The following is a 24,591-nucleotide window of genomic DNA, read 5'->3' as shown; positions in this document are numbered from 1 at the left end:
AACGATTTCAGGTGAAAATTTACCTGCACACAGTCATTACATAGATTTAAGTACATCTCAAGCAGGTTGGCATAGTCATAGATATTGGGATTGGTCAAGAATGACAAAAGGTAAAGGATATGATGTTAAAGACGACGTTAAGTTTGCTATAAATTGTTACTGGAATAACACGCAGGGAGAAGGAAACCATACACATTTCGTTTCAGGATATACGCAAACAACGGGACAAAGTAAAGAATACATGCCACCTTACATGACAGTTTGCGCATGGTATAGAATTGCTTAGTCGTCATTTTCAACTTCTTTAGCATATTCGTCAGGAGTTGTCTTATATTTGTTAGGAACTGTCTTTGAAAGTATACCACCTTGAACTTTGACAAGTTTGAAACGAGGTCTGACAATAGTAGTTTTATCTTCTGCTTGCAGTGTGTACATTTTGCCATGTTTGCCTAAAACTTCATAATATTCTCTTGTATACTTTCTTCTATTTTTACGAACACGAATGTGAGTACCTGTCGAGTTCCCATTGTTGTCATAGTCAATAGTATTTTCATATGGGTCGCGTTTAGGTATTTCTATTTTTACTTTGTCACCTTTCTGAAGTTTGAAGCCCGGCATTCTTTCTTGTTTGTCTCTTTTGACTAAATTATTAAATATATAGTCTTTCTCTAAGTCAGGGTTGTTTTTCATTTCTTCGGGGAGTGGGTTTCCCAAACCTTTTTGTTTACGGTTATTGTAAATATTTAAAACTTGTCTCATCTTTGCCTGGGAGAAGTGTCTATATTTGTCGTCATATGACATTTCATTTGCTTCACCACCTTGTGGTTGGTTTAAGTCTCTTAACATTTTTATACATCCGTCAATGACACCAAGAGCAGAATGGTTTTGGTCGACAATGAAATATTGGTTTACATTTTTTGAACGCAGATAGTTTTTAATATCATCTGATTTGAAAGAACTTTCACAGTCAGATGTCAGTTTTGTTGGATGGTATTTGTCAACGAATATTGTCAAAGCTGCTAAGATATCTAAAATAGCTTTGGACTGTAATGGTATGGCTTCACAGTATCTTGTGTTTGACCAACAAATATTAACCAGTATGGAGGTCCATCTGTTTCTAACTCTCGGAATGTTTTCCAAGATATCCATAAACCAAGCATTTGGTGTTGAACTAAAGATTTTTATCATGAGTGCTTTCTTTGTCGCTTTAGAAACATAGGGGTCCTTGTTCGGATTCGTCATTTTTTAACCCATAAGAAATGGGTTTATTTGGCGCATTAGCAGGAAGTCGCATCTAGATTTTTACCCGCAGTGGGAACAATAGCCAGAGGTGTATTTGGAGTTGGAAAGGAAGATTTTGAGTACATTAGGTATACTTAAAGAGAAAGCACAACCTATTATACAAACTGTACAGAAAGGTTGGGATGTAGCACGAGATGCAACAAATCTTATTCCAAATCTTGAAACAAGAGGAAAAGTTCAAGGATGGATGGACAATGTAGGAAGACAAGCAGGAAACTATTATAACAAAGCAAATGACTACTATAACCAAGCAGGACACTATATGGACCAAGGTGAAAGATTCTTTAACAGAGGATATAACCATGCACAACAATGGGTAAGCAATAACAACCGCAACCACCTCAAACTTGGGAAATGTAAGGTTTTAAACTAGGATGAAATGAACAATGCAGCATTGAGACAAATGAGTTCAAGATGGATTTGTCGGCTTCCAGCATTTAAACCGATACCATATAGTCAGGCTCAGCATGTGAAACTGAATGATATTATTAAAGGAACCATCCCACCTCCACAACAACAACCAGTGAAAACAAACCAAACTAAAATTTTTTACTGAGATGAAATGACCGAAGAAGTTGAAACGGTAGATTTGACACCACAAACAAAAAGTTCAGAACCATTGTCAAAACCTGTCAAAGAACTTACAGATGAAGAGAAAAATTCAATAATAGAAAGTGCCAGGTCTGGAAATACAAACCCTAACTATAAAGTCACTTTTCATAGAAATGGAACGGCTAGTATCTCAAAAAAGAAACAGACTCTCACAAATAAAATATTGAAGTCTGAAGGAGCTTTCGAGACAACAGATGGAAAAGTTTACTTCACTGACCAACAGTTCATTATAGAACATCTCATTGACTTAGAGTCGAAATATTCTAAACTTTACAACAAACACAAAAAGTTGAAAGGAAAACAAAAACAAATGGCATATGATATTTATGAAGATGTTGACGACACAACTGTTCCTGCAAGTGAAGTAAAGTCAGAGGAACCGAAAAGTGACGAAAAACCGATAGAAGAAGAGAAACCAAAAACTGAAGATAAACCAAAACCAAAGTTTAGTTTCCAAACTAAACCAAGTCAACCTTCATTAGCTGGTATGGGTTGGCGTCAAAGACTTATGGCAGCAGGCGGTTATGTAAAGTAAAGAAAAAAATATTTTTTTATTTTTATAAAAATGCCCCCATATAGAATGGACAGAAAGTCTGCTAGAATAAAAGCAGAGTTGCAAAGATATGGTTGGAGAGTTTCGAAGAAGTTTAAATATAAGAAAGGAAGACCCATAAAAGTCTATGACAAACTGGCTGGTCTGACCTACGAATTAGATTTGGAAACAGCACGTGCCAATTATCCAAACAGACTAGAGAGGTTAGAAGAAGAACGTCTTATGGACATGCCTTTCGATGTTAGTGAACCTCAAGTTGAAGTATCATAAGACGAAATGGTGGAAGTGAACTCAAAATAAGAGTAATTAGGTTATTTTGCCGACCAAATATATTTACAAGGCAAAATATCATATTACATGTCAACCTATTATCAGTATGTTTTGATAAAAAAAATTTTATCAAATATCATATTAAAATTAACATCTATATCTATATCAATATCTACACTATAAATTTTTTTATTCAATATCATAGATTTCAAAAATTTATTTCAATTTTAAATTAATTTATGGTTTTCATCAAAATTGTTTTTTATTAAAAAGCATGTTTCACAATTTTTACGGTTTCTTTCAAAAATTATAAAAAGAGAGTCAATAAGAAATTTCAACGCTTCAAGAAGGAATCAAAGAAATTGACGAAGTTCCAGAATTTTATTCAACAATTCTTAATCAATTAACAAAAACTATACCGAAACTTATCTTACCATCCAAATCAAATCACATTACATACGGAATAAACATTTAATCTTTTACCATTAAAATTATATTTATACGTTATTTAATTTTTTTACGTCTAAGTTGAATAGGATAATAGCCGAAGATATAAAGTAACTATAGTTTACAAGCTAAGGAACAAATCAGCATTGAAACTAAAAAATGCTGAAATATTATAATAAATTGAAGAAATACTGTGATAGGAATACCTAGTTATACTAGATACTATTATTAATATGAATTCATTTGTATTGAATATCGATTAAAATAAGATGGAACGTCCAATTTGACAGACTCAAGTTTCGAATTAGAGACCAACTTTCATCAGCATAGTATATGTGCCAAACTACTGCATAATGGTATGCTTATCTTTTCATTTTAAAAAATAACGTATTTGAATAATTTCGTAAAAAAATTAGAATTACTCGATATTAAGCATATTGCTTTTCTTCATATATGCTTATATTCTACAATAGTGTTACCAAACATCGGGCAACATCATACGTATAATACAACTTTTTCGTACTTCTTTATCGAATTTAAATAGAACTAAGTTTTTATTTTAAATAAAAGAGAAATAATTCTAATTTATAATCTCATTATTAATTTATTCTGTAATAAACAGAAATTCATCAAAAGTGACAGCTCTCAATTTTTTGACATTTGTAAATTCTAAATTGAATGAGAAAAATGAAATAATACTAAGCATAATACAATATTCTAGATTTAATTATAATTAGGAAAAAGTTAGTTTTGAGAGTACTTTTCATAGGCATATAGAATGAAATCTTCTGAAAAATAATATCACATAAACTCATATTATTTTCTAATAAAAAAAAAAAAAAAAAAAAAGGTAGTGGGGCTTCCAGGCACTTCGTGCCCTCTAGCCCCGAAGATGTTTAGAATATGAGAGAGGTCCTATAAACCGGAGAAAGTGTCATATAAACATCTGTCATTTTACTCAGAATTTTCATGAAATTTACACCAAAAATATATTTTAGGGTAGAAGGGTATATCTAACCTCTTTTCTAACCACTTTTCTACCCTCTTGAATTTTCATGAAATTTACACCAAAAATATATTTTAGGGTAGAAGGGTATATCTAACCTCTTTTCTAACCTCTTTTCTACCCTCTTGAATTTTCATGAAATTTACACCAAAAATATACTACTAGGGTCATTTACGAAGAAATCTCAACAAAGTCTTTACGATGAAGTCTTTGACAAAGTCTTTACGAAGAAGTCTCAACAAAGTCTTTACGAAGAAGTCTCAACAAAGTCTTTACGAAGAAGTCTTAACAAAGTTCTTACGAAGAAATTCATGAAAATTCAAGAGGGTAGAAAAGAGTGTTAGAAAAGAGGTTAGATATACCCTTCTACCCTAAAATATATTTTGGGTCATATTACGAAGAAGTCTCACAAAGTCTTTACGAAGAAGTCTTAACAAAGTCTTTACGAAGAAGTCTTAACAAAGTCTTTACGAAGAAGTCTCAACAAAGTCTTTACGAAGAAGTCTTAACAAAGTCTTTACGAAGAAGTCACAATAAAGTCTTTATGAAGAAGTCTTGACAAAACATTTATGAAGAAATCTCAACAAAGTCTTTACGAAGAAGTCACAACAAAACATCTGTCAAAAACCGCTTTTTAACTTCACTTAAAATGCCACGTAAGCTACGTAAGAATATACGTAAGAGGAAGAGAGCATTGAAACATCCAATAGTAAGACTGACACAACAACAACAGTTGCAACAACAAATGCTGAATGACCCCCACTATGTTGCAACAAATGTCAAGCAATCCTATGCTTTTAACCGAGTTGTTGGTGCACAGAGTGGAGGTTTAAGAGCGGCACTTTTAGCGAAAATGGCAGGCTATGGTGGAGCTGCAGACGGAACAGCCTATAACCCTCAAAGTCAAATGAATTTGAGTTCACTCAAAAATCAAATAACAGATGTCAAAAAGTCAAACATAGACATACAGAAGCAAATAAGTGAAAACGAAAAGAAACTAGAATATGACAGACACACAAAGAAACTCAATGAGTTAAACGTAGAGAAAAGAAGAAAGAAGAACAACTGAAAGACTAAGTACAGAGGAATATGCGAAAAAAGTGTCAGAAAAAGCAGCAGAAGTAGCAAAAATGGAACAAGATGTCATAAATTTGAAAAACCATACTACTCAATATAAAATACTGAAAGATGAAGAGATAAAACAAAAAGCCCTGAAGACATATATGGATAGCGATGAGTATAAAAAAGAAGTTGAAGCAAATGTAAAGGCAGAAAAACTTTTACAGTTGCAAAACCAAACCGTACAGTATGAAAACTTAGCACAAGAAAGTAAAAATAACGACGCGGCTATGCAAAAGGCAATGAAAAGCGCAGAATATATAAAAGCTAACAATGACTGGTTAGATGCCCAAGCCAACGCTAAAGCAGCCCAACTCATAGGGTCAATAAGGACAAAAATACAAGCGGATGAAGACAGTTCAAATGAAGCTTTAACAAATGCTGACTTTAAGAACGCTTTCGAAGCTCTTCATAGTAAGGTGAAACAAGTGAACGACTTCTCATCTGGAAAGAAACTGAAGTCTGAAGGTTTCGACAAAGAGTTAAAAGAAGTAGCACAAAATATGACGAAAATAACAGATGCAGCAACGAGACAGGCAGTTCAAAGTGCCTATGACGCCGTTAGAGCAACTGTTGTGGAAAGTCAAGAAAAAGAGTTACAACAGACCAAAACAGACCTAGTAAATGCTTTCTTAAAAACGAAAAGTCAGGTAGGACATTATGCTGCAGATGGAACATATGTGCCAGTTGGTGGAACTTATATACCACCAAACCCTCCAAGAGAAGCACCTGCACCAGGACTACCTAAAACATTTACATCGTCACATGGACACAGACACAGGCATGCACCAAAACCAACACAACAACCAACAGTTCAAAACCCTGCACAACAACAACAACAACAACAACCAACACAACAACCAACAGTTCAAAATTCAGCACAACCAACAGTTCAAAACCCTGCACAACAACAACCACAAACAGAGCAAGGACATAAAAGAAGTAGAGAACAAGGAAACCAAGAATTCTTAAAAATGCTTAAAGAAGAGTGTGGTTTCCCAGATACTGTTGACTTTAGTGACAGATATAAAGAAGCTATTGGAAAGTTCAAGGATGGAAATACTGACCCGAACCTATTTAGCTTTATGGCTCAGCACCAAAACGGATATAATCTCAAACCTGGAAAATACAAGCTCGCTAAGGGATATGATTTAATAGCATATCATCCAAATGACATGGATGAATTTACTCCGAGATATTTGATGTCAGAGCTAAATGACAATTCAACTTTCGTCATGAAACGCGTAAAAAATAGAGACGGAACGAAAGAACAAAAGCTTATGAATGCGGATGACGTAGATAGGGAATTGTTGAAAACGGTCTCGGAATATATGAAATGCCAGCAGATGAGGTACAAGAAACTCCACAGGAAGAAGTTCAGATACAACCAGACATGGAAGAAATAGTTCAGCAACAACAGCTAGAAGAGCCTGAAGGAAACGAACAAGTCACTCCTTTGGAAACTAACTTCACAGAACTAGATGAAGATTTGGAACAGCCGAAAAATCTTGACCCTCAACAAGAGTATGCGGAGAATATGGAATATTTCCAAGAGTCTAAAAAAAATTCGGCTGACATAGTAGAAGAATATCGAAAAATGTTTGCCGACATACAAAAGACTCCAACACCAGATGAAAATATTCAGCATAGAATGGAAGTACTGAAAAAAATGTACACAAATACAACAACCCTTTTTACTTACGAGCATTTAACGTTCAATCTTCGGATGAACTCGGTGAAAATAAAAGGTTAAATTTCAAGAAAACATATAGAAATGAAACATTGTTTAAAGTTCATTCAGAACCTAACCAAGATGGAAACAAACCTACTTTTGTTTCTGCAGACGATGGAACTACAATGAGATGGGGTCATAAAGCTAACCCGGATAGGTGGTTCATAAACTTACAACCTCAATTCCAAGAAGTTGTAGACGCAATGGAAGCGAATGGTGAACGAGATATAGCTGGTATTTTCAGCGCGGCTTTAATGCCATTGAAAGATATGAAACATGCAGATATTTTGGACCAGTATGAAATGAACATGGCTGATGGAAATATAACACCTGACGTTCTAGAACATTTATCTCAAAGAACTACACAGAACCATAGAGATGGTATATTTGGTGAAGAGTTTAGAAAGAAAGTTAGGGAGAGCGAAGGAAGAGAACCTATTGTACATGACCTTGCAAACGAAAGTTTGCAAAATGTCATAAAAACTTACTTTGCAGACAATGAACCGAGAAGGGATGAATATTTAAGAAAACTCAAATGGACAGTACCAAATGAAATGTTAGTATTGAAAAACATGTTCCTTGACAAAATAAAACCAACTACAGAAATAAATGACGAAAGACTGAAAGATTGGGTAAAAGCTTTCCCATTCACAAAAGATATAGTTGGTAACATGGAAAGAAAACCAGAATGGCTACAAAAACATATATTTGGAAACGAGCATATTCCATATGGACAGGCACTGTTTGAAGAGCTTGAACCAGAAACTCAGGAAAGAGTCATGCAAACAATACGCAAAGACTCAAATACAGACTATGACAAACTCTTTCTAGGATATAGGTTACCTGAGATGGGCGACCAGAGCCAAAAGGCAAAAAGGACATGGGAAATTTGCAACATACTAGATGAACATAATGCAAAGATGCAACAACTTCAAGCAGAGGGCAATGAAGGAAAAAGAAGAGTTAAAAACTCAGTCAGGAAGAAAGTAAAGCTTGGTCCACGTGGGTTCTATTATGACATATAAATCCAACTATTCTATATTTTTACTCATATGAAATGTACGCCGCTCAGAATATAACGCCAACAGTTTTGGATGCTATGAATGGAAATGTTTCCGAATGGTATAACGAATGCGACAATGCCATTAGAAGGTCAGAAATAGTTCCTGGAACTTACGAATATACAACTGCTGTTTCTTATGGAAACGTAGGTGAGTTTGGAGAAGGTTCTTCAACAACAGTAGATATTGCTTGCGACAGGTTTCATATAATTTCTATTGACAACTCTTTCTTATACGTGGAACAAGACATTGAAATAAAACCTTCTGCCAAGTTGTCTGACAAGAAAGGTTGCAATGGAATTTTCTATGTCGGATACCAATATGCTCCAGAAGTTTTCATGGGATATAAGATATATTCTAACTCTGACTTAGTTCAAACAGTAACCTGGGCAAACTATGAATGGTTCGCTTTGAGAAACTCAGTACAACCACAAGCTAGAGAACAAACAGACCAGTATGCAACTATTGAGAAAATAAGAAGACTTGACCCTAACGTTCCAGGAGTTTATGTTAACCTTTCTGGACAAACTGCAGCAGCAGTAACCAAAGTAAAACTGAAACTTAGAGTTCCTTTGTCATCTTTCCTCATCTTCAGGTTTTAAGATACTTGCCAAACTGGGCAGGAAAAATTTCTATCGAACTTACTCCAAGCAAAAATAACTTAGTCATTGCACCAACACAAGACCCATTCACTCTTACAGACGTAAAGGGAGCAAATCAAACGTCATTCGCCGAATTTTGCAAAGACAAAGTTGACTTAGACTTTGGTTTCTCAAACCTCAACACTGAAGTAAACTACTACTTCAATGCTGCTGGAACTGCTTGGGACCCAGTTAAGTTCACATGCGAAAAGTTTGAATGCAAGAGAATAGAAAGCAGACTTGCAGTCTATATGTTGGACCCAGATATTTCAAATGCTTTAGCTGCCAAATATATTGCAGTTCCACTTATGTTCCCTATACACCAAATATCTGTCAAAGACTTTGCAGGTGAAGTTGGAAACCAAAGTGCTGACCCAGGTGCAAGAACAGATATTGCCTTAACAACTGCAATGAAACATGCAGATACTATGTTTGTACTGTTCAGACGAACTATAAATGACTATTCTTGCTTCTACAACCCTGGTATTAAATACCATATAAACATAGATGGCAAATATTATCCAAGAGAAGAATATTCTACAGTTGAGGATATGAGGTCATACAACTTGACATTAGATGCTATGAACTTTAACAACAACTTCACAACAACCATTAACCCTGAAATGCAAAGTTCTATTATGCCATATGTGAAAGTATGGACTCATACAGGAGCTCAAAACACTCAATATACAAATGGAGACCGTTCAAACTTTTGGCTTGGCATTCCATTTGCTGACTCAGAAGACTTTATGGGTGGTATTTCAACTGTTGGTACAGTTCAAATACAATATACTGGTGACAGAGACGGTCCAAATGAATTGAAAGCAAAGAAGTTTACAAAACCAATAGCACTTTTCACGGAAGATGCTCTTTTGAAAATTCGTTCGATGAAACCTGCTGGGGCTCCTCAGATTGGTATAACGACAGCTTCCATCGAGCAGATTTTGGCAGCAGGTCAGTAAGTTGTTCTTGAACTGACTTCTCTCCGTCAAATATTGACAGTACGCCAGTTTTGATATAATATTGTATTATAAACTTACCTTTAGAAATATCGGTCAGTTTTGTTGTTATATTTTTGTCTGCTTCAAGAACTTTCACCATCTCGGTTATACCAACTTTCTTTGCTTTATGAAAATATTTTGGTTCAGCAAAGACTGCTATTCTATAACATTTTCCATTGTTTGTATAAAGAACTACTCTGTCAATGAACTTGTATTGTTTGTGTGTGTAAACTTTGTTTTGCTTCAATTCGAAGAGATACTCAAATACGTCCATCTTTTTATTCTAAGTAAAATGTCATTTCCGAAAAATAGAAGCGTAAGTGTTTCAAAAGGTTTAATGGCGGTGGCAGATGTGAAGTTAAATTCACCAACTCAAACAAACAGTCAAAGTGTTGTTGTCAATGTCAAAGACAGAGATGTTTGAAGTGGGGAAACCATACGAAGACGAAGATGGTATAGCAATTGTTCCTGTAAAAGAACAACCAACATATCCTGAAGTTAGCAGAGACTTAAGTTCTGTTGCAGATATTCGAAACGACTACCAACAACTTAAAGACAAACTTAAAACTCAGGAGAAGATTTGTCAAGCTTTGGGTATAATGTTAAACTTGGTTGAGCACAACCCTGTAAAAGTGAACTCATATGTCATCGCACCTCATGAAGTTTTGAAAGAACTATTGAAACTTTTGACAGAGGCAGACGATATAAACATCAAAGAAATAGAACCCGACATTAGTTGCTGTGGTGTTTCATATAATGTCATTGACAAGATATACGTTATGAAAGGAGGTGAAACGTTGAACTTAAAGTATAGTTTCCCAGACGTCATAAAAATATTTGACGACCACAACATTTCATTAAAATTTATTTGCTAAGTAAAAATGTCAAAACTTCTTGAAAGATGTTTGAAGAAAAATAATATAGACTTTATTTCATGTAAAGGACTTTACACACTTTTGAACGATATGAAAGACCCTGTTTTGTTGTTCGTTCGTAGACAAAGGAAAGTTCTATGTCTTTTACAAAATATTTGAACTTCTTAGACAGAGAACTTCAAGAACGCCATGTGAAAGTTTAGATGAAGTTCTTTCTCCACTTTCAGAAAAACTTTTAAATATATAAAATGGCAGAAGATATAATGGTTTATACTATTACGACTAAAAACCCTGAGTCATATAATTCTATAACAACAAACTTACAAAGTCCTCAAGGACGGTATTGTAAAACTAACTTTAAACACAATGACGACTAAAGCCTGTTTTGCTCTTTTGACACCAGAAGACTTTGTTGTTGTGAATGGTAAAAAATACTTCTTTGAAGATACTTACTCAGATATACCACCAACAGGTTTTGTTGACTTATTTAATACTTTAAGGACGGATGTAACATGTGCTGCAACTAGAGCAGGTTTCATTATGTTTGGATGTCCGACTGAGTTTACTATAAACGATATGAGCTATAATACAAAACTTATATCTGGTTTTTACTACCAACAGTTTCCTATAACAGGAAAAGGTGTCATACAAGGAATGTCTGTTCCATTGACTTTAAGTACACCTATTTTATATATTGTTTCAAACTTAGGTTCAAAGTGCTATTCGAATGTCGACAGAAACTACTATGACCAAAAAATACTCATGCGTATAAACAACACTTTCTCTGCTGGTTTGCCTATTGTTCATTCGAATGCAGAGTTTTCAGCTTTAGTAAACTCAAACACTTTAGCAAACATAAACTTAACCTTAGTCGACGCAAACTTTGTTCCTGTAAAACTTTTATGTCCTATGTATTTGTCAATGACGGCAGAAAGTTTCGAATTGGAAGATGCAACTGGTGAAAGTATTGTACTACAAGAACAACTTCAACAACAAATAGCTCAAGAACAACAAATGCAACAAATGGAACAAATGCAACAACAAAGTCAAGAATAAAAAAATATTTTTTTTTATTTTTATAAAAATGTACAGAATAGACGTTTCAGATTTTTATGACTTCCAAGCATTCAGAAATATGTGTCCATTTCGAGACTATAACAAAGCAGTCGAGAATTTGAAACGTTTAGTCATTTATGTCGACTCTGCCCCAGAATGTTATGTCATGAAAGAATGGGATGTTGTCTTTAACAAACCAAGAGCAACAATAGTTTCAGAACAAGAATGTAGACAGAAACTTAAGAAAATAAAAGTCGTACAAGTTGGCATGAAGATGTTAGATGCTTGGGATATCTTATTGTCAAAGTTAGAAGATTTTTCAGTTCGAGGTATAAAGTTCTATACACCTTCTCCAAACTTCTATTCTATCTTCACTGGATATAAATACGAACAAGTAGAATGGAAAGAAAATATTATAGAAGCTTGGTTAGACCATGTCAAAGAAATTATATGCAATGGAAACGAAAGAGTCTATGAGTATATCTTATGTTGGTTTGCAAACATCTTACAACATCCAAGTGCTAAAAATGAAACTGCTCTCATCATAATTGGAAAACAAGGAACTGGTAAGAACACTTTCTTTACAGATATTTTGTGCAAACTGTTAGAGGGCTATTCGAACCCTAATATGACAAACTTAGAAAACATCTGCGGTAAATTTAACTCTTCAATAGAGAATATGAAACTTATAGTATGTAACGAACTTCAAAGTATAGATACAACAAAAGTTTTGAACTCAGATGCTTTGAAGAGTCTTATAACAGACAAAGTTGGAGTTGTTGAAAGAAAATATAAAGACCAAAGAGTTTGTGAAAATGTTGCAAACTTCGTCATGGTTTCAAACACGCTGTTCCGATGAAGTTAGAAAGTTCTGACAGAAGATATGTAGTTGTCAGAACGTCAGATTCTCATATGCAAGATACAGAATATTTTGACGACTTAGCAGAAACTTTGACACCTAACTTTTACAACCACTTGTTCTCATATTTTATGACATTAGATATTTCTAAGTTCAATCCAAGACAAATTCCACATACCGAAGAAAGACAAACATTGTTAGAAGCAAACAAGAGTGTATATGAACTGTTTATAGATGAGACTAACTTTGAGTGTTTAGATGAAAGGTCTTTGTACGACTCGTATAAACAATATTGTCAAGAGTATGGTTATATGACAGCATCTAAACGAACATTCTTGGCAAATGTCAAAAATCTTTTAGACATACAGAACGGCGTATATACAAAGAAAAATTTTTCTGAGTAAATTTTTAAAAAATATTTTTTTATCCGATAGAAAAGATGACGAAATTCATCTCAGTCAACAAGTACATGTCAGGACTTAAAGAAGAACTAGACCCATTCGCTTATTTGAATGTTTACTTCTACCATTTTGAAAAGTCTACATTTGACAAAGTTTGGAACATCGAACCAGTTAAGTTTGCTATTGTGACTAAAAATGGTGCGAAATTTGAAGACTTAGACATAGAAGGTTTGTTAGCAGTCAAAGAAAATTTTGACAGAAGGTTCTCAAACCTTAAAGAAGGCAAAGCATACAAACTTGTTATACCTTATGAACCAAAGAAAGCAGACGACTATGAATATTATGAGTCTAAGATAGTTGAAGTTCAAGGTAAATTGGGTAAAAAGATTTTAGAGTCTAAGCCAGTGTTTGCTCCTAAAGAGGAAGAGAACATTGACATTGACCCAGAAATGTTCTAAAAATAAAATTTTATTTTTACATGTCATATCTCACCTTCTCTGGAACTGGTTCAGGTTCTTTCTTCTCTTCTTCTACTTTCTTTTCTTTCTTTTCTCTCTTCTTCTTCTTTTCTGGTGGAGTTATGTCAAATTTCTCCGAACCATATTTCTGTAAAAGTTCTTTGTCCTTTAATAGCTCATCTATTCTGTTTTCTATTTCATCTTCAAGAACAGCGCATGTGTCTTCTTTGCATTCTAAGAACTTTTGTTGGACTTCATCTTTCCAATCGGCGTCATCTCTGTCAACAAGTCTGTCATTGACAAATTTTAAGACTGCTCTTTGTAATGTTTTATGGTTCTTGTCATATTCCCAGAAACAGAACTTTAGAACAAATTCACCTTTCTTGTTTACACTATGTAAGATTTTATGGTCGACAGATGTTTTAGAGTCGAAAAGTTTGTCTCGAATATAGATAGCGAAATCGCTAGACATTTTCAAAAAGATAAAAATTTTAATTTTTCTAAAAATATGTTAGAAAAAAAGTTTGCTGACATTGACAAGAAATTTGAGAATGTTTTAAACAAGAACAAGAGGAAGTTAGAAAATGCTCAGATAAAACCCATACATGACAAGTTCCTATTTGCTCAGAATGGTATAACAGGTCTAATCGCACCACCTGGGTCGGGCAAGACTTTCACTTATCTTAAAATGGCTGCACAACAACAAGAACTAGATGAGAAGAACCCATTCTATGAGTTAGTAGTCATTTGTAGTACTTCTGGTCAATTTGACCAAACCGTAAATTCGTTCAAAGATATTATAAAGAAGTCTAAGTTAGTATGTATAAAAGACTCTGAGTTGTTAGATTGGATAAAGAAGTACCAAAGAAGAGTTTTGAAGTACAATGCTATAAATGAGTATGTCAATTCGAAGTTTAAAGACCCAAATGAGGAAATGCAGAGAATATTAGAGAAGAAACACTTCAGAAACAAACAGAAAGAGATAGAATACATTTCGAAGAAATTGCAATCTTACGATTGGAAGACTTACCCTCACAGATGTCTTCTTATCTTAGATGATTTCGCCTCTCATCCTTTGTTAAAGAACAGAGAACAAGATATGTGTCGAATTCTTAAGAAGCTCAGACACTTTAACATCTCAGTTGTCATTTGTGTACAGACAGCAAAGAGTTTAAGTAAGGATGTAAAGAGAATACTTACTGACATTGTACTTTTCCCTGGATTGTCCGAAGACGATTTCATGGAACTTATGAAAGAGTCCATGGCAGGTAAGTTTGACAGACATGAACTCTGGGAGAAGTACAAAGTCATACAAGACCCTCATACTTCTTTCAGAATTCACATCTACGCGAACAAAGTTCAAATTGTAAAAAGTCAAGCTTGAAAAATAAAGAGTTTTGTGCTGAATTCAATAAAAATATATTTTTAGGGTAGATGGGTATATCTAACCCGATTTCTAACCTCATTTCTACCCCATATGTCCTTACTGAAAAAGTACGTGTTCCATATGTCATTTTACTCAGAATTTTACTCAGAATTCAATAAAAATATATTTTAGGGTAGAAGGTTAGATATACCCTCTTTTCTACCCCGTTTTCTACCCTCATTTCTACCCCAGTTATTTTATAAGCGTTTTACATGGTAAACATTGTGAATTCGTGAAATTCTAAACAATTTCGTAGCTTCTATTTCTTCTGTCAGTACATCGAATGTTTTAACTATGCCGAATGTTTCTTTATATTTCTTCTTGACATCAGATAGAAGGAAATCGTCAGCTGTTGGATAGTTTTTGTTCAGAAATGTCAACATGTCCATTTTATCTTCTGCTGGTTTCTCTACTTCTTTCTTTAAGTCTGCATAGTCGTTTCGCATACGTTCTATCTCTTTGACGGAGTAGTTATATTTCCTCATTGCTGCTTTACATTTTGAACATTGTGGGTTCATTTTAGCATTGTACATTGAAATCTTACCTGCTAGTATGACTAAGGCGTCAATGGTTTTCTTTAACTCAAAAGCTGCTGGTTTTATTTGTCCGTTCCATACCTTACCTCTTTTATCTTTATCTCTTATCTGCCATACACATTCAGCAACTAACGAAACAAAGTTGTCGTAGGTCTTAAACTCCCCAGATTTATATATGTCAGAGATGTTCTTATATACCATGTCGCAATCTTTGTCCATGACTTTGTGGTTGCAATGAAATCCAAGAAACTCATAGTTAACCTTTCGTATGAACTTCTTTATTTCTACTGAGTCAGTTGGTTTCACTTCTATTTCATCGAATTCTGGAATAGTGAGCTTTTGTTGCTGTATTTCAGGAAGTTTAGGTAGATGGTCAATAATATCCTGCATTTCATAAAGATACTGTTCATTTGTTTCATTCTGTGCGGTACAGTCTAAATTACATGTTAAAAGTTCTTGCTTTATCTTCTGGATTTTTGTTTCGAAAGTATATGAAGAAGGAATGAAGCTTTTCATCTCTACTAACATTGACGTAGGATTCATAACTAACGAGTTTGGTGCTGTTGTTGCTAACATGTTCTTACAATAAAAATAAAAAATATTTTTTTTAAAAAACTAACTTTATTTTTTATTTCGGGAAAATTCATGAGGTGAAAAAACAGGTGAAAAAAGAGGTGAAATCTCACCTCTTCACCTAAACATTATTTTTGTCTGATTTACGCTCATTACGATGAAGTTTCGACAAAACATTTACGTTCATGTTTGACAAAACATTTACGATGAAATCATGAAAATTCAAGAGGGTGAAAAAACAGGTGAAAAAAGAGGTGAAATCTCACCTCTTCACCTAAACATTATTTTTGCTGAATTCAGCAACAACTTTCTCTCAATTGGAGCTGTGGCATACTCTTTGCGTAAGCGGTTCAGACCTTCTTCGAAGTCTTGGTCTCTCTTCGATTTGTATTGAGATTGGAATTGCTGGAACTGAGGTGCAGGGGCTGGTGCTTTAGGTTCCTCTGGTTTGGGAATGGACTCAGTTGGTGGGACGTCGGACATTCGTTTGTGGCTTAACCGTCGGACATCCGTTTGTGTCCTGTCGGAAGGAAGAACTTTTCCTGTCGGACATCCGTTTGTGTCCTGTCGGAAGGAAGAACTTTTCCTGTCGGACATCCGTTTGTGTCCTGTCGGAAGGAAGAACTTTTTCTGTCGGAAGGAAGAACTTTTCCTGAAGTTCGACAGGAAAAGTTCTCAATTTTCGAAAATTTGAATGGTTTACGGACGGACAACTGGAAGAACTTTTCCTGTCGGAAGGAAGAACTTTTCCTGTCGGAAGGAAGAACTTTTCCTGTCTGATGGAAGGACTTTTCCTGTCTGATGGAAGAACTTTTCCTGTCTGATGGAAGGACTTTTCCTGTCAGTAGCAGTACTGCTAGTAGCAGAGATTTTTATCGTCCAACTTTACAAATGTAAACTCCTATCGTTCTATTTTCTTCACTAGGGTCTAACACCAAAGTAACCTTACAAATGTAAACTTATATCGTTCTATTTTCTTCACTAGGGTCTAACACCAAAGTAACCTATGTACATGAAATTTCACTGCATAAAAGGAAAAAACTTGCGCGAATCGGGATTTGAACCGAGGTCTTCGACGCCTGTAACGAGGTAGCCCATACCACTGAGCTATGAGCCGCTTGCATATTTTTAAGTAAAATATAGTATATTTGTCATACCGTGAAGGATGACCAAACTTAAAAAAAAATAAAGTTAGTTTTATTTTTTTCTATCTTAAGGAAATTCATGAAAATTCAACGGTTGAATTTTGTATAAAAACCAACCCGCTGTTTTCCGCGGGTTGGTATATTCTTCACAAAATGCTTGTTTTGAGGTCGAGCCACTTTTGGCTCCACCTCTTTTTTCAACCAAAAACTCATTTTTGTCGAATTCAGCACAAAATTCATGAAAATTCAACGGGTGAGAAAACAGGTGAGAAAAGAGGGTAGAAAACGGGGTAGATATACCCTTCTACCCTAAAATATATTTTTCAATACTTTTTCAGCACTTTTCCGTAGTTGTATATGAAAGACAATTCGAGATAAAAGTCATAGTACAATGGTATAATATGCTGCACACCGTTTGTTGTGAACCAAACTTGAAAGTCAGAGAAACTGTTACTAGGTGGTTCGTAGAATTTAGAAGCAAAGTCATAAAAGTCCTTACCGATACATAGAAAACTGTTGTTGCTTGAACTGAAACTTGCATGACACATGACATTTTGAGGGTCAAACACATTTCTATAAACTGTCAAATCTGTTGGTGGGCGTATAAATTTAAACGGACCGTCAGGTGGTAATGGTTCGTTCTGGTTTAGTAACCGAAGAAATTGTGCCCAAGAACGTTTGTCTACTTCCCAAAATAAAAACTCTGTACTTCTTCGAGGGTTAATTTCAATCCTTTGAAATGAAACGGTTGAGTTCATCTTGTCATATTCTAGTTTCAGATAGTAAGTTCCGTTTAGTAGAGAGTCGTATTTTTCTTGCAATTCCCAATAATATTTGTTCATTTGAGTTTGAAAGTCATTTAGAGTTTTTTCAAGGTTTTCGTCTGAACGAATTGTAAAGATTCTCATTTCATCAAATTTGTCTATTAGACCATCAGAACCTCTATACTGCCCATGAAAATATACTGCGAACATAAAAGCGTTCGTTCTATTTGAAAACAAAACTCTTCTAAATCCTATTGCCTTTGCATCTGAAGGACTTTGAAGCCAACGAATTGGAAAGTCAAACCTGTAAGCACCGGATGAAATTTCTTCATCTGAAATAGTCCTACCGGCATTTGTAAAGATATAGTCTAACGGTTTTGTATCTGCTACATTTGTTCTTTGTTTTTCAACCTGAAGCATTTTATATATGTAAAAATATACTGTTTTAAAAATGTTTTAAAATAGTATGCCATATAGCTTCTTGAATTTGTTAAGACGTATTTGAACGCGTTTTCCATCTGTATCTCTAGTGTTTACATAAGCATAGCCTGCCTTAGTAAAACATACTTGTAATTTCCTATAGTTTACGCCGGTATAAAAGTAGAAAGAGTCTTGTTCTTCGCTATAGTAGTAAAACTCAAACGTATGCTCGCCATAGTCTGTAATTTCAATTGCTTCATCTTCTAGTTCGTCGACAAATTCGAATACAATATCTGCAAATTTGCTTTTGTTCTTATTGTTTTCAGAACGAGTGACCCAACGTAAGTTTTCAAGTCTATTGTCGTTTCTTATATGGTTTATATGGTCTACAAAAGGTAAATTGTTAGGGTTCGGTATAAAATGAGTTGCAATGACAATATGTTTAAAATAGTTTTTTCCACTCATCTTCATCCTAGCATATCCGTTATTTTGCTCCCATTCGCTTAAAACTCTCTTTGTCTTTTTGTTTCTGACTTCGAATGACTCACAACAGTGAATTTCATATTTCTCATCTAACAAACAAGTTTTCCAACGGTCTGTTCCAACAAACTCAGCGTACATTTCAAATAAAATAAAAATATATATTTTTGAAAAAATGTTTTGTTTTAAATGGTATGCCATTTCATATTTCATCGTCTAATTTCTCATGAACTTTCTTGTCTATGTTTTCCCAACGGTCGTCTCCAACAAAACTCAGCGTACATTTCAAATAAAAATAAAAAAATGTTTTTCCTTTACTTTACGTAACCACCCGCTACCAGAAGCCTTTGACGCCAACCCATACCAGCTAATGAAGGTTGACTTGGTTTAGTTTCCAAACTAAACTTTGGTTTTGGTTTATCTTCAGTTTTTGGTTTTTCTTCTTCTATCGGTTTTTCGTCACTTTTCGGTTCCTCTGACTTTACTTCACTTGCAGGTATGGTTGTGTCGTCAACATCTTCATAAATATCATATGCCATCTGTTTTTGTTTTCCTTTCAACTTTTTGTGTTTGTTGTAAAGTTTAGAATATTTTGACTCTAAGTCAATGAGATGTTCTATAATGAACTGTTCGTCAGTGAAGTAAACTTTTCCATCTGTTGTCTCGAAAATTCCTTCAGACTTCAATATTTTATTTGTGAGAGTCTGTTTCTTTTTTGAGATACTAGCCGTTCCATTTCTATGAAAAGTGACTTTATAGTTAGGGTTTGTATTTCCAGACCTGGCACTTTCTATTATTGAATTTTTTTCTTCATCTGTAAGTTCTTTGACAGGTTTTGACAATGGTTCTGAACTTTTTGTTTGTGGTGTCAAATCTACCGTTTCAACTTCTTCGGTCATTTCATCTCAGTAAAAAATTTTAGTTTGGTTTGTTTTCAACTGGTTGTTTAGGTTTTTTAAGTCGGTCTAAAACTTCCTGAGGTATAGGAAGAACTTGACAAACACGTGGTTGTGTAAACTGCTGGAAGTCGACAAATCCATCTTGAACCCATTTGTCTCAAAGCTGTATTGTTTCATGTTCATCTCAGTAAAAAACTTACATTCCCCACGTTTGAGGTGGTTGAGGTTGGTTGTTGTTTACCCACTGTTGTGCATGGTTATATCCTCTGTTAAAGAATCTTCACCTTGGTCCATGTAGTGTCCTGCTTGGTTATAGTAGTCATTTGCTTTGTTATAGTAGTTTCCTGCTTGTGTTCTTACATTGTCCATCCATCCTTGAACTTTCCTCTTGTTTCAGGATTTGGAATAAGATTTGTTGCATCTCGTGCTACATCCCAACCTTTCTGTACAGTTTGTATAATAGGCTGTGCTTTCTCTTTCAGTATACCTAATGTACTCAAATCTCCTTCCAACTCCAAATACACCTCTGGCTATTGTTCCCACTGCGGGCAAAAATCTGGATGCAACTCCTGCTAATGCGCCAAATAAACCCATTTCTTATGGGTTAAAAAATGACGAATCCAAACAAGGACCCCTATGTTTCTAAAGCGACAAAGAAAGCACTCATGATAAAAATCTTTAGTTCAACACCAAATGCTTGGTTTATGGATATCTTGGAAAACATTCCGAGAGTTAGAACAGATGGACCTCCATACTGGCTAATATTTGTCGGTCAAAACACAAGATACTGTGAAGCCATACCATTACAGTCCAAAAATATTTTAGATGTGAAAACTGCTTGACAATATTCGTTGACAAATACCATCCAACAAAACTGACATCTGACTGTGAAAGTTCTTTCAAATCAGACGATATTAAAAACTATCTGCGTTCAAAAAATGTAAACCAATATTTCATTGTCGACCAAAACCATTCTGCTCTTGTGTCATTGACAGTTGTATAAAAATCTTAAGAGACTTAAACCAACCACAAGGTGGTGAAGCAAATGAAATGTCATATGACGACAAATATAGACACTTCTCCATGGCAAAGATGAGACAAGTTTTAAATATTTACAATAGCCGTAAACAAAAAGGTTTGGGAAACCACTCCCCGAAGAAATGAAAAACAACCCTGACTTAGAGAAAGACTATATATTTAATAGTTTAGTCAAAAGAGACAAACAAGAAAGAATGCCAGGCTTCAAACTTAAGAAAGGCGACAAAGTAAAAATAGAAATACCTAAACGCGACCCATATGAAAATACTATTGACTATGACAACAATGGGAACTCGACAGGTACTCGCATTCGTGTTCGTAAAAATAGAAGAAAGTATACAAGAGAATATTATGAAGTTTTAGGCAAACATGGCAAAATGTACACACTGCAAGCAGAAGATAAAACTACTATTGTCAGACCTCGTTTCAAACTTGTCAAAGTTCAAGGTGGTATACTTTCAAAAACAGTTCCTAAAAATATAAGACAACTCCTGACGAATATGCTAAAGAAGTTGAAAATGACGACTAAGCATTTCTATACCATGCGTAAACTGTCATGTAAGGTGGCATGTAGTCTTTACTTTGTCCCGTTGTTTGCGTATATCCTGTAACGCGATGTGTATGGTTTCCATCTCCCTGAGTGTCACTCCAGTAACAATTTATAGCAAACTGAACGTCGTCTTTAACATCATATCCTTTACCTTTTTCAAGGCGTGCCAATCCCAAAATTTATGCTTATGCCAACCTGCTTGAGATGTACTTAAATCTATGTAGTGACTGTGCGCAGGTAGGTTTTCACCTGAAATCGTTTTACTTCCACCTGTTTCCTTTGAAGAGTTTGCACAATACAAAAACCTGTCGACTATTTGAGTCCAAGTTCCAAAACCAAGTACTACTTCTGGTCTGGTAGAGTTCATTGACGTATAAATAGAGCCTATAGGATATAGTGTTTGAAGTATTTCTGTCTTTAACGTTTGAAGCTCTGTTTTGTCAGCTTTCTTATCTAACTCATCGTTAACATATGTTTTGTCAGCTTTCTTATCTAACTCATCGTTAACATATGTTTTGTCAGCTTTGTTGTCATATAAATCTTGAGCAGTGAATTTAACTTTGTTTTCATCCTCCATGACAAAAAATTTCTACATCTAGTGTATTTCATCGTTGTTATGTCTTCATCCGATGTTAAACCTTGTGGAAAGTTAGGAGGTTTCCAATTTAATACATCCCCACCAGTTCCATCAGGTTCTTCAACCGTTCCTGCAATATTTTTCTATACCAACAGTTGCGAAGAAATCGTGTGTATGGTTCTTATCTGCCTTCTTTTCAAGGCTAACGTTTAAGTCTGTTATTTCAGAAGATGTATGTGTATGTCCAACGGCACTTTTACTGTTTAAGGTTTCTTGTAAGTTTGTAATATTTGCAATGTATGTGTATGTCCAACGTCACTTTTCCTGTTTAAAGTTTCTTGTAAGTTTGTAATATTTGCAATGGTATGTGTATGTCCAACGTCACTTTTACTGTTTAAGGTTTCTTGTAAGTTTGTAATATTTGCAATGGTATGTGTATGAGTCTTTTTAGAATATTCGTTTTCAGCTCTTGTCACTTCACTTGACATTTTATTGTCAACATATGTTTTGTCTGCTAGTTCAGGATGAGTATGTTCTTTTGTTGCATATGTTGCATCTGCTCTTTCTTCTTCTTTTGCTATTGCATCGTCTACATACTCTTTGTCAGCTTTGTTGTCAACATCTGCTTTCAAAAGAAGTTCTTTTATAGGCTTCTCGTTTAAAGTTCCTTTTGTTGGATTTACACAGACAGTATGGTTCTTACTGTCTTGAAACAGAAACTCATCTGTCATTGGGTTTATCGTCAGTTTTAAGTTTCCTTCTTTCAATGACTCAGATATCTTAGAATAGTTTGAAAAGTTTGTTGTGTTCTTATTTAGAGCTTGCAAAATGAGTTGTCGGTTGTGTTGTATTTCTCTCATAGACGCTGTTTCTTTCGACATTTTTATTCTAGATAAAATATGCTTTCAATAGAAAAAGAAAATTCAAGAGTTGCTACAACTAAACCATTAGATGAACTTTTTACGAATGTCGGTCAAAAGTTTGAGACAGAGACCGTAAAGCATGAAGGCTATCGTTTTGACTACCCATTGAGATGGTTAAGAGACCCATCCGTCACAAAAGCTGTTGGCTTTCGTAGAATGAAGTTCATTTCAGAAGCCATACATGGTTTCCCATTTACGGTCGCTTTTGAAATTCGATACTATAACAAAGAAAAACATACGTATGAGAAATTTGAACAGGGAAAACTTTTACAAGTTAGTTTGCTTGTAAACTTAGAAACAACTCTTCAAGCTTTTCAAGAAAAAATAAACGATATCTATCTCGAATATGCAAAACAGTACAACATTGACGAAGGAGAGTACCATCTCGATATTATATATGACAGGAAAAATGCAACTGTTAAATTCAATAGAATAGAAGACCTTGGAGAAGACGTTTATATTTCTACAAAATATAACAACTTGGCATGGTATAGATTTTTGAGGATGTTAAATCAGCCTGCAGAATATCCAGTACACCCGAACTTTTATGAAGTCGAAAACCCTAATGGAACATATGAAAATGTTTTCGACTCAGATGCTATTATAGTTCATGCTTCATTTTCTGGTGCACAAAAACTCTTTTTATGCTTGGCAAATGACTTTTACGAAAAACCTACAAAGCTATACGAACCACCAAGTGGAAGTATTTCAGACTTTCAAGTATGGTTTACTACAGATGGAAGAAAGAGAATAGTTCCATTATACCATGCGTTTTTACTTAGAACTTAGTTTCATATACAACTACTATCGAACGGTAAAAATATGATTTTAATACGGTTGAGGTGTTGGATTTGGTTGCCAACTAGACTGTGGTGCAGGTTCAGGCTGTTGTATAACAGGAGCTTGCTCTTCTGGTTCAGGGTCTTTAGGTATAATACCAACGAACTGACCTACTCTTTTACCAATATTTTTGACTCCGTTCCAAATTCCTCTTCCGACAGATTTTATTCCATTCCATATACCTCTTCCAACATTTCGAAAGAAGTTTCCTATTCTTCCAAAGAAACCCATTTTACTATATGTAAAAATCTAATGTCCACCTAGTCTCTTACGTTTCCTTCTGAGTTCCATAGCATTCTTTAACTGGAGCTCATACATTCTATTTCTCCTCTGGTAGAAAACATACTCTGGGTCAACTCCTGTGTTCGCGTCATCTGCATAGAGTTGTTTATATCCCACTTCAGGGTTTGTATAAAACTCTTTCCATCTCATATTTGCATACCATGGTGGTAAACCTAACGCAGCGTCATTTGACATGGCAGTTTGCATTTGTACATCTGTTGGCACTTGACCATAGTTTGCCATTGCAGTTTGTATTCTAACTTCATTTGGAATATTCTCTGGGTTTGGTTGTCCAGGTTGCTGTGCATTCGCTAAGTTCTGTGCGTCCATTTAATATTAGATAAAAATATCTCTTACGAGTACATATACTGGACATTTGCAGGCATTGGTTCATCTTCATATTCTCTATATCTTTCTGCCACGTCAAATAAGTAAATGACACAATGGAAAAAACCTAAAACAAGTAGTCCTATTTCAAACCACATTTACTTACTAGTAAAATTTCTTTGTTATGACACTTTCTCCAGTTTATAGGACCTCTCTCATATTCTATCTTATCGTATCTAAACTCATAGTCATGTATGTCCTCTAACCATCTCATGACACTTTCCAAACCACTTTTATCGGATGTAAAGTAAAAGCATGGATGGTTATGTAAAACGTCTAAAGTTTCTAAAGAGTCTCTCAAAGTCCAGTCTACTTGGTATTGAAAATCCATGTGTTATAGAACGGCGGGTCCACTATA

The 24,591-nt window shown here is 34.8% G+C and overlaps 14 protein-coding genes and 3 pseudogenes across 17 annotated transcripts, besides 5 other annotated features; 6 read left to right on the top strand and 11 right to left on the bottom strand.

Annotated features, from left to right (window-relative positions):
- Nucleotides 1-2,729: part of a mobile genetic element that runs on past the window's edge.
- TVAGG3_0539160 (uncharacterized protein) lies at nt 283-690 on the bottom strand (the record flags this gene model as incomplete). The annotated part of the gene is made up of 1 exon (XM_051237854.1): nt 283-690. One exon carries the CDS (start codon nt 688-690, stop codon nt 283-285), a length of 408 nt encoding a protein of 135 aa, XP_051095678.1.
- On the top strand, nt 1,865-2,449 carry TVAGG3_0539150 (phage tail repeat-like family; the record flags this gene model as incomplete). The annotated part of the gene is made up of 1 exon (XM_051237853.1): nt 1,865-2,449. One exon carries the CDS (start codon nt 1,865-1,867, stop codon nt 2,447-2,449), a length of 585 nt encoding a protein of 194 aa, XP_051095677.1.
- A 205-nt stretch (nt 2,730-2,934) lies between the features above and the next one.
- Nucleotides 2,935-2,983: a mobile genetic element.
- A 350-nt stretch (nt 2,984-3,333) lies between these two features.
- Nucleotides 3,334-3,383: a mobile genetic element.
- A 413-nt stretch (nt 3,384-3,796) lies between these two features.
- Nucleotides 3,797-3,833: a mobile genetic element.
- Nucleotides 3,834-4,009: 176 nt separating this feature from the next.
- Nucleotides 4,010-24,591: part of a mobile genetic element that runs on past the window's edge.
- TVAGG3_0539100 (protein of unknown function, DUF4106 family) lies at nt 5,414-6,512 on the top strand (the record flags this gene model as incomplete). The annotated part of the gene is made up of 1 exon (XM_051237852.1): nt 5,414-6,512. A coding segment is annotated over one exon (1,099 nt), but the record flags the coding sequence as incomplete, so codon positions are not given.
- TVAGG3_0539090 (protein of unknown function, DUF4106 family) lies at nt 7,167-8,066 on the top strand (the record flags this gene model as incomplete). Its single annotated transcript, XM_051237851.1, has 1 exon — nt 7,167-8,066. The coding sequence occupies one exon, from the start codon at nt 7,167-7,169 to the stop codon at nt 8,064-8,066; it is 900 nt and encodes a 299-aa protein (XP_051095675.1).
- On the top strand, nt 12,304-12,938 carry TVAGG3_0539080 (annotated as a pseudogene). The gene has a single exon. A coding segment is annotated over exon 1 (635 nt).
- On the top strand, nt 12,974-13,393 carry TVAGG3_0539070 (protein of unknown function, DUF4108 family; the record flags this gene model as incomplete). The annotated part of the gene is made up of 1 exon (XM_051237850.1): nt 12,974-13,393. One exon carries the CDS (start codon nt 12,974-12,976, stop codon nt 13,391-13,393), a length of 420 nt encoding a protein of 139 aa, XP_051095674.1.
- TVAGG3_0539060 (uncharacterized protein) lies at nt 13,410-13,754 on the bottom strand (the record flags this gene model as incomplete). The annotated part of the gene is made up of 1 exon (XM_051237849.1): nt 13,410-13,754. A coding segment is annotated over one exon (345 nt), but the record flags the coding sequence as incomplete, so codon positions are not given.
- TVAGG3_0539050 (protein of unknown function, DUF4106 family) lies at nt 14,493-14,777 on the top strand (the record flags this gene model as incomplete). Its single annotated transcript, XM_051237848.1, has 1 exon — nt 14,493-14,777. One exon carries the CDS (start codon nt 14,493-14,495, stop codon nt 14,775-14,777), a length of 285 nt encoding a protein of 94 aa, XP_051095672.1.
- TVAGG3_0539040 (organellar and viral DNA polymerase type B) lies at nt 15,017-15,574 on the bottom strand (the record flags this gene model as incomplete). The annotated part of the gene is made up of 1 exon (XM_051237847.1): nt 15,017-15,574. The coding sequence occupies one exon, from the start codon at nt 15,572-15,574 to the stop codon at nt 15,017-15,019; it is 558 nt and encodes a 185-aa protein (XP_051095671.1).
- On the bottom strand, nt 16,199-16,525 carry TVAGG3_0539030 (uncharacterized protein; the record flags this gene model as incomplete). Its single annotated transcript, XM_051237846.1, has 1 exon — nt 16,199-16,525. The coding sequence occupies one exon, from the start codon at nt 16,523-16,525 to the stop codon at nt 16,199-16,201; it is 327 nt and encodes a 108-aa protein (XP_051095670.1).
- Nucleotides 17,397-18,257, bottom strand: TVAGG3_0539020 (uncharacterized protein; the record flags this gene model as incomplete). Its single annotated transcript, XM_051237845.1, has 1 exon — nt 17,397-18,257. The coding sequence occupies one exon, from the start codon at nt 18,255-18,257 to the stop codon at nt 17,397-17,399; it is 861 nt and encodes a 286-aa protein (XP_051095669.1).
- Nucleotides 18,294-18,878, bottom strand: TVAGG3_0539010 (HNH endonuclease family; the record flags this gene model as incomplete). The annotated part of the gene is made up of 1 exon (XM_051237844.1): nt 18,294-18,878. The coding sequence occupies one exon, from the start codon at nt 18,876-18,878 to the stop codon at nt 18,294-18,296; it is 585 nt and encodes a 194-aa protein (XP_051095668.1).
- TVAGG3_0539000 (phage tail repeat-like family) lies at nt 19,052-19,636 on the bottom strand (the record flags this gene model as incomplete). The annotated part of the gene is made up of 1 exon (XM_051237843.1): nt 19,052-19,636. The coding sequence occupies one exon, from the start codon at nt 19,634-19,636 to the stop codon at nt 19,052-19,054; it is 585 nt and encodes a 194-aa protein (XP_051095667.1).
- On the bottom strand, nt 19,833-20,230 carry TVAGG3_0538990 (annotated as a pseudogene). Its single transcript has one exon. A coding segment is annotated over exon 1 (398 nt).
- TVAGG3_0538980 lies at nt 21,722-22,682 on the bottom strand (annotated as a pseudogene). Its single transcript has one exon. A coding segment is annotated over exon 1 (961 nt).
- TVAGG3_0538970 (serine threonine-protein phosphatase family) lies at nt 23,553-23,795 on the bottom strand (the record flags this gene model as incomplete). The annotated part of the gene is made up of 1 exon (XM_051237842.1): nt 23,553-23,795. The coding sequence occupies one exon, from the start codon at nt 23,793-23,795 to the stop codon at nt 23,553-23,555; it is 243 nt and encodes an 80-aa protein (XP_051095666.1).
- TVAGG3_0538960 (uncharacterized protein) lies at nt 23,814-24,176 on the bottom strand (the record flags this gene model as incomplete). The annotated part of the gene is made up of 1 exon (XM_051237841.1): nt 23,814-24,176. The coding sequence occupies one exon, from the start codon at nt 24,174-24,176 to the stop codon at nt 23,814-23,816; it is 363 nt and encodes a 120-aa protein (XP_051095665.1).

This window comes from Trichomonas vaginalis, chromosome II (genome assembly GCF_026262505.1).
Source record: "Trichomonas vaginalis G3 chromosome II, whole genome shotgun sequence".
NCBI classification, from domain to species: domain Eukaryota; phylum Parabasalia; order Trichomonadida; family Trichomonadidae; genus Trichomonas; species Trichomonas vaginalis.
This window is presented reverse-complemented; position numbering and strand designations above follow the sequence as displayed.